At 29.9% G+C, this 9,491-nt stretch overlaps 1 protein-coding gene across 2 annotated transcripts in view; it reads right to left on the reverse strand.

The window, feature by feature from the left end:
* The window catches only part of LOC125075944, a 48,241-nt gene extending 41,057 nt beyond the window's left edge, over positions 1-7,184 (reverse strand). The window contains exon 1 of one of the 2 annotated variants that reach the window (XM_047687820.1): positions 7,082-7,184. In XM_047687820.1, the coding sequence (XP_047543776.1) occupies positions 7,082-7,091 (10 nt within the window). In that variant the 5' untranslated portion in view covers positions 7,092-7,184. Of the gene's footprint in view, positions 1-287; positions 402-7,081 lie in introns of those variants that run through there. The other variant, XM_047687818.1, reaches the window with a different exon arrangement.
* Positions 7,185-9,491: the final 2,307 nt, after the last annotated feature.

Raw genomic sequence — 9,491 nt, forward strand, 5'->3', positions numbered from 1 at the left:
TTTTACATTCCGAAAATATAGTATAATAGGTAATCAAATTACGTAAACATATTCCCTTAAATATATAAGTTAATATTATTAATATTATATATAATTCCTAAAACATGTATTTTATTTTAATTTTTATTTTTAAAGGGAAGCAAAATCCAATAAAATGCAACGTCTTATACGGTTTTTAAATATAATTTCAATCCTAGTTCACGTTCACAATTAAGATAATAATGAACATTGTCCAAATAGATAAACACAAAGATCGTTAAAAGTCAATTATAAAAAAAAAAACTTACTTAATGATATCACGAACACAACACTCCATGTAAGGTAATTCATATTTCACTCTCAGACTCAATTGTGATATTAATATAAATTTGATATGGAAACTCTTTAGAGAACGACACATAAATGTCTTAAATAAGGAACAGTGAGTCTATAAGAAAGGCGCGAAGCGTGGACATCATCCGTAAAAAAAAAATATGTATATTACACAGCGTACAATGTAAGAGACGACATCTTAGTTTTACAGTGTTAACATGGTTTGAATAACACTTATTTTCCTTTACAATTTTGTAATTACGAGTAGCTGCTCTACACCGATTCTTGTTACTATTATTCATACAAAAGGATCTATTATTTTTTTAACGTAAATGTGAAACCAGATGTAAGGTTTATAAAATAATATAATAAAACCTTATTTTATTGTTAAAAGTTAGTATTTTTTTTTATTAGTCGAAACATTGCAAAATAATAAAAATATATACAAAATATTTGTTTCGACTGTATAGTAGAGAAAATTTATTTGTAAATCCAATGTAGACGTATACAATGTATATTACGTGTTAAATCATTTACAACAGTGCCACTAGGAAGATATATAATATACATTTTCATGTATGTAGATAACCTTAGATATCTAACAAAAATTTAACATATTTACACATTAAAGTTAGGTATTTAATGAATTATTCTTTAGGACAATATTATCTTTTATAAATTAAGGTTTTCGTACCGTATGTGTACGATCACCAGCGTAATACTCAAGTCATACCGGCTTAAGGTAAATTCTGTTATAAGACCCAATTAGATAATTTTTATTATTCGTATAAATTAAAATATTTTTAATTATGAAAGGTAAATTAATTATACATTCGATACGAGAGTCTAAGAATAGAATATAAAAAACATATTGTCTACTGTGGCAGAACGGGGGAATGTTGCATCTAGTCATTGTTGATTTTGATTGAAATTGTATACATAACTATAATACACACATGCACGTTAGATTATTAAATGTGTGTGTAGTAATTTTAGTATTTCCAAATATATTTTTTTTAATCAAAATGTCATGGCATTCATTTAATTCTTATATGTAATGGCGGCCATTACCTCCCCAAGGGTCATGCGGGGTGATAATAGCTCGCATATTACGTTTTTTTTCTCTCTTTTACACTTCTCTATGATATTGAAACAAGTATATTAAATCATTACTTGGTGGTAGGGCTTTGTGCAAGCCCCTCTGGTTAGGTACCACCCACTCATCAGATATTCTACCGCCAAACAGCAGTACTCACTATTGTTATGTTCCGGTTTGAAAGGTGAGTGAGCCAGTGTAACTCCAGGCAAATGGAACATAACATCTTAGTTCCCAAGGTTGATGGCACCTTGGCGAAGTAAGGGATGGAAAATATTTCTATCAGCGCCATTGTCTATGGTCGGTGGTGATCACTTAATATCAGGTGGCCGATTTGCCGGTCCGTCTACCTTTTACATAAAAATAAAAATAAATCATAGACAGTCCACAGTCAGTTATTGAAAATAATTTAATTTATGACTTCATGAATGAATTTTACAATTATTTGTTCTTCGCTTCGCACACATGCACTCTATGTTCTACAATTATAGAGTGCATGTATTAACGAGCTAAGCTTTCGCACACACTTTTTTTATTCTATTATCTGCTTAAGCGATGTTTTGTTCACATAGAATAATATGATATTTATTTTTGGGTTGGCAATGGTAATAAATACTTCATAAATTTTTGCTCTACTCAAAATCCCTTTCAATGCATTAAATTTCAAAGATTTATAAAAATAAGTACTTAATATATCAAGAAATCAGAAACATTAGTGTAGAATCATTAAAAAAAAAAACTAGCTTGAAAGGGTCAGTAATAACTGCGCTTACCTTACTTAAATAATAATCATTAGAAAAAATATAATTCAGAAGGCCTAGCATTCTTATCGGTGTTAATGTCAAATGAATAGACACAAATAAGAGGACTGCTGTGATAAGTATAACTGGGTCAAGTACGTTACAAATACATTGTTTTCTATTCACTATCGACCCGCAGCTATGTCCGTGTCATCCTGACAATCGGTATATAAATAATAATAATCTATACTTAATAATAATAGAATAATTAATTCTGACCGACTATCAACGCACGGACATATTACAATTAGTCTTGTAAACAGAATTTGGACGCATCGATTCGAAACTATTTTTGGAAATTTTCAACTTTTTAAAGGATAAAGATACGAGTAATGTTCCGAAGTCGGGATGAATAACTAGTATGTTTATTATCACTTTTATCTCATCATTAATTAAATACTTCGAAGTATTACGAAAATAATTAAATGAGGCGATTTGACGAAAACACATGAATATTTATATTTACCAAGTTTTAAATAACTGTGACGTCATAACGTGGAAACATTTACAAAGTACCAAATAACGATTTCTTGTATTCTAAATTATTTGATAGTAACGGAATATATATTAGTTACCTGTACGGAATGTGTTATGAATGTTTATGTACTAATCACCTTCAAACAAATTAACTACTCAAAAATGTATATATTTGTTCTATGAATAGCATATTAAAAAATAATTTTATTTGAATCTATTTTTATGATAATAATAAGTTAGATAATTAACTTAGTTTAATTTAAAGGGTTATTTGTGAATTAAAAAAAAAAAATCTATTATATTTTTTATAACTGACAGTTAATATATTATGAAAAACAAAAATATATTATTATAATTACTTGTATTTTAAAACGGTTTCCTTAATGATATTTGGTTATTTATCTTCTTGAAAATGTGTCTTCTTAATTGTGATTTGTAGAAAGATCTGTTATTTACTAATTATTAAACTCAAAATGTCTATTAGTGCTAAATAATTGGTAACATAAAAAACCGATCTAAACACTAAACTATATATATATATCTCTCGGTTATTCCAATCAAAGAAGGAATGGCGATAAACAAACCTTAGATTTATGTATGCCACGCGATTTACTAATAGAAGTGCGCCACTAGTAACTCATATTTATTTATTATACAACACTACTTAGCTTCGTAGACGTTCAAAAACATGGATTATTTAAGATCCAATGATATCGCGTCAATTCCATGTGAAATTTTGGTGTTGACTTTGGAATAGTTTGGAATTGGTGTCTTGTGGTTGGAATTGACTATATACAAACTCAATCACTCATTGTTAACATTCACACATACATCGACAAAGCCATATTACACTCAAAAAAAATTAACATAATTACATTTTTAAATAAAAACAAAACATACTCAGTATTTAAAATAACGTTTTGCGAAAAATATATTCCATTTAAAATTTTCTTTCCTCCCATTTTAAATCTCATGTATAAGGTATTAAAACCGCTGAATTTAATATTCAATCGCAATAAAGCTACGAGGTAAATGTATTGAGTTACGAAACGAGAAGTGAAAATTAAACAATATTAAAGTATAAAGATGTGATTAAGTTTATGAATAAAATATATTTCATTTCACTTTGATGTTGAGCGTATAAAAAAAATTGTCATATAAGTCTCTACATAGTATACCTACTGTATATTGTAAGTATATATTATTTACTTGGACATTTTCATGCCTTTACCGTTTTTTTGTTCTAAATCCTAAGAAAGGCACACAATTTTACAATATTAGGTATTCCAGTACAGCTTAAAATACATTTAACAGTAGTTATGGTAGTACGGCCTTGTGCAAGCTAATCTGGGTAAGTACCATCAATGCATCAAATATTCTACCGACAAACATGAATACGGAGTATTATTGTGTTACTATTTGAATAATGAGTGAGCAAGTGTAACTGCACATAACATCGTCTCATAGGTAAGACGGTCATAGGTAATATAAGGAATGATTAAAATAACTTACATAACAATGTCTATGGGCAGTGGTGACCACTTAACATCAGGTGGCCTATATTAAAGTCCGTTACTATGTAATTAAAAAAAATATGCTTGTCATGGTGGTTTTAGATACAAGTAATTGTATTACTATGGTCTTACTAGGCTTCCATAGTCACTTTGTGTTTTTTTTATATTATATTTTGTCATTAGACGATTTTGTTATAAAGTACAAAGTACAAATTTAATTGATTTGCTAATTAGGCCGAGATGACCTAGTGGTTAGAACGCGTGGATCTTAACCGATGATTTCGGGTTCAAACCCAGGCAAGCAACACTAAATTTCATGTGCTCAATTAAATTAATTAAATTAATTTGTGTTTCTAATTCATCTCGTGCTTGGCGGTGAAGGAAAACATCGTGAGGAAACCTGCATCTGTCTAATTTCGACGAAATTCTGCCACATGTGTATTCCATCAAACTGCATTGGAGCAGCGTGGTGGAATATGCTCCAAACCTCTCCTCAAAGGGAGATAATTTCCCACTGTTTAGCCCAGTAGTTTGAAATTTACAGGTTGCTAATGCTAATTAGGTACATAGTTATTATTGTTATAAAAAAATGCGATCGTATATAATAATATAATAGTAATATTTGTTAGTCAAGTTCCATTAGTCTAAGTTCGCCAAGATGTAATAAAAATGCACTCATTTGTTGATATTCACTTTACCTAAAGCAGATTTAAAATATTGTGTACTAGATTCTATAAGTTTCATTACGCGGATTGCGTCTTTTCCTGCCCTTACTTTCATTTCATTTGCAGTCGTGCGGAACTTAATATATTTCTGTCCGTACATTTCTCGTCTCACGTTCTATAAAGAACATTCTATTTGAAATATGCATCTATTTTATTAATAGGTATAGTTCTATACGGTTACATTATATGTTTCTAATAAATCATTAATGTACTATGATTGTCATCCCTTAAACTTATGCCTTATTTTAATTTTTTACAACAATTAATTATTGGATTTTAAATCGAGATATTTATCATTACCATTACGTCCCATGTTTAGAACAGTATGTTATTTAAGTTATATATCGAAGGCCGGCAACGCACCTGCAAGCCCCCCGGTGTTGCAGATGTCCATGGGCGGTGGTAGTCACTTTCTATCAGGTGAGCCTCCTGTTCGTTTGCCACCTATGCCATAAAAAAAAAAATCCAGATTTCTACGATTCAAATACATCGTTTGAAAAAATTATGTACTTATTTTCATTTTTATCTTATGTCTAGAATAATTTGTTCCTTTGGTTTATTTTATTATGTTGTTTAAAAATTCAGTTCATCGTTCAATTAATTGTTTAAATACCGCATATTTGTAGATATAATATACGTTAGTAATGGTTATTATGAAAACACTTCATAATATTGCCTAATTATATAGAATTTTACATACGAGTACGAATAATAAGCCTCGTTTATACTTTTAATTGAAATTTGAAAATCGGCTTATTCGGCTTTAGGCGCGTTATTTCCTGTTAATTAAATTATAAAGAGGAAATTTACTCGTTTTGGTGTCTGAAGGAAGCATAGCGAAACAGTTTTGAATACATAATTTGGCAACTACTTCGGCGTGAGTGCACCATAAAGGTGCGATAGAGCAAGAGCAGTTGTCCTTGAAAATTTCCAGCACATTTCCAGCCAGTTTCGAATATATCGCGTAGGAAGGCTTCATACAAAAGCCAATGAAACTCTGCTCGCTATGTATCCAGTGCACATTCCGCATTGTCGCCCGTAGCGCTTTAGCCGCCTGCTCTACGTTAGTTCATATCTTTTTAAAGTGTAATATGGGAAGCAAAATTCGAATTTAAGAATTTCATTTAAAAATCTTTAAGCGTATTTTGCTTATTTCTAGATGTAAATTATAAAGCCAGTATTTTTTGCGTAAAATAAATAATTAAGTAATTTGTTACATTTAAACCTTACTAAATATATTTCAGAGTATGCAATGTACTTCTACGAATTATTATATCATACACCTTTATTTTTTTAGTAATTGTAGGATTATAATCTAATAGAGAAAATTATTATCATATATATTTATTGAAGTACAATTATATATTTTTTTATTATAAAGAGTATAAAATATTAAATCGGCCACTTTTGTTATTCACTGTACTCGATGTGTTTTTTTACGGGATTTTATTTAAAGCCTTATAAGCGCGAAAAGACTTCAGCGGTTAAAGATGAAAAGAAATTGTATAAGATAATTAGCTTGGATTTATTATCTTAAAATATTATTTAGGTACGTACATAATGTTTTAATCCAAGCAAGAATGTTAGATAGAAACATTGTATTGTTAGGGATCATTCTGCACACAAACACATTACAAAATGCAAACCAAAACATATAGCGCAGTCTTCTTAGTATAAATTAAGATAACAGTGAAATTAATTCCATTACAATATCATCTATTTGATACATAATAAAACAATTGAGACATAACAAAAACTGAGCGAAAAATGAGCCAGAACATTGAATTAAATGTCGTTTTTATACATTTATATATAATTATTCAATATTTTGTTCGCAATTATTAAGAATATATATATATAAACTTCGCAAATACGCTTATTGTAGAATCTAAAATAGAAATTCAGGTAATAGAACTTTATTACTCATAAAGAACCTTACAGTTCACTTTACCATGAGCAATACATATAATTTACATACAAAGTTGGTTTTTGTGGTAGAATCTGTAGCAGTTAGTTAAATTAGAACGCAAATTTGAAAATAATGTAATAAAAACTGAACGATCGCTACAGTACGTTTAAAGAAAACTGCAAGAAAATTAGCAAACAAAAGCGCTCTGTAACATTTGTTATCACGGTATTATCTTATCCTGCACTTACCTTGCGCCATTTTACAAGTAGATACACGTCCCAAACACCACAAGATGTGATAATGTACTGACTTTTAAACTAAAGGAAACCTTATGAACGCATGTAATTGTATTAACCGCATTATCTATTTTTACAACTCTGCAACATTTTATATACACGTCAAATATCGTTTTCTGCGCCTTTATAAACCTTATGACAAGAATTAACAGCGATCAGTTTCATTTTCAGCTTTTTAATTACTACTTATTTGCAAATAAAGCGATTTTATTATCTTATAAATGTCGATAGGTATTATATTTGTATTGTAAATAAGTAACAAAGGTATATATCGCAGGAGAAAGTGCACGTTTTTATTGACTGTATTTTTGTTTCGAAATTTTGAAATCGAATATAACAAGTATATTTCTTATGGAAACCGCCGATAGACACCAGCATTGGCAGACGTATGAATACCCACTATCTACCGTCAATTCGCTACAAACCGTGGTATCTTTGACCGACAATTACACTGGCTCTTTCGCTGCTTACTCTGACCACAAGATTTTCCAAAAGATTTAATTTCTAAAATAATAACAATTTTATTTTGCATGTTTGTTCGTCAGTGGTTTTGTGTCGATTCTTATTTTACCCGAAGTCGGCACTTTTAGCTAGTACATAATATAAATTGGTAGATTTAATACTTAAAGCCCCACTCCCTATTAATGTAGCGTAATTTGTAACGGCGAGCGTTTATGTGAAATGCGTATGTTGGAAACCCTTTCTGTGTTAGATGGAAGCACCTCTGGAATTGTAAGTTTTTAATGATGACATTTTAGAAAATTATATATTTGTATTGGTCATGTTTTTGGAGATTTTGTATATACATTGTCAATTTATGAAATTACCTGATATAATGTTACTGGTGAGTAAGTATGAAGAACATTTATTGAAATAACTTATTATAAATCCATTACATAGTCCAAGTAGTCATAGACATTTTGTAGTACATGGTGTTTTGATCCAAATTTATTATTGGCACCATTTTAAAAACTTTTGCAAATGTTGTTTATCAAAAGTATTAAAATTAGGTCTGTAGCGTTTTCACTTATGAAAATGTTTTCTTTCTTAGTTGGAAGACACCCAGACAGAAAAAGAGATGTTGACAATATTTTTTATCGTTCATAAAAACGATAAACAATAGAATTTTATTTTACATTTTAGTCAAATGTTTTCCGAGAATTAATAGTGTGGTGATAAAGATTGCCTTCGTGTATAAAAAAGAAATCTCAATAAAAAAAATAAAAACAATTTATAAGTCGTATATTTTTAACTCGTCAAAATCAACCGAGATTGTGTAAGCTAGGTCTAGTCTAGTAGCCGTTTTTCACTTTTGATTATATTGAAGATTTAAGATTTAATTTAATTTTAAGAGGTATTAAATTATTCTATTGACGATTCGATTCAAATACATACATATACTTAAAATAGATGCGACTATTATAAGCAGGTCTAGGTCAATCGATTTATTAGATCTGTTAACATACTGACTGTTAGTGTTTAAAAATAACTTCGACGTCGTTCTAACTAATATGATAAATGTGAAAGTGATTTGCTTATGTGTTTGTTTGTTTTTTAGCCTTTCAGGTGTCTGAACTAGTATAAGATTGTTTAAGGATTACATTGTGTTTCGGCTTTATAATAACAACGTTAGAACAACATCAAGGAATTTAAAATGATCAACATAAAAATTGACGTTTGGAAACCTCTTTGCCTTCCTACCGGGGTACAAATTGGAACATTGGGTTTACGTTAGTTGATTAGTGACCGCCAGTACATTTTCTGTCGGAGTCGCTCAGCCAGTGATCTTCTAGTTTACCATACACATAGATGGAAGGATGAAATAGGACGGAAGCAGTTGAGTCCCAGGGTGAGACATTAGTAGCCAGCTTGGACATAGTTAAAGCCTTCAATCGCGTATACCATAAAGCGCTTCTTTCAAAGTTTCCTTCCTATGCGCTTCTGGGATATTATGCAATTAGATCAAGAGCTTTTCGGTAGAGCAGAGCATCAAGGTCGTCGTCGACGGTGCATTCTCTAACCTAAGATTCGCCAACTCTGGTGTTCTACAAGGCTACGTGTTATCACCATTTCATTTATAATACACTTTTTGTTATTTATAAATAAAGTTTATTATGAAGACTAAAAACAATTTGCCGTATCAATAAATAAAGTCGATTTTTGCATCTCTCTGTATCTCTGCTAAATTCTTAACCACTCAACGGATTTTAACACTGTATTAGTTATAATAGAAATAGCAATAAACAAGGAAAACTTGTTTTATAATTCGTAAAAATTAAATATTTTTTATAAAATGATTGAACTATTTTGAACTATTAATGATTTAACTATTTATATACGTTGGTTTATCCCCGAAACTGTT

The sequence above is a fragment of the Vanessa atalanta genome, chromosome Z (genome assembly GCF_905147765.1).
Source record: "Vanessa atalanta chromosome Z, ilVanAtal1.2, whole genome shotgun sequence".
NCBI lineage: Eukaryota > Metazoa > Arthropoda > Insecta > Lepidoptera > Nymphalidae > Vanessa > Vanessa atalanta.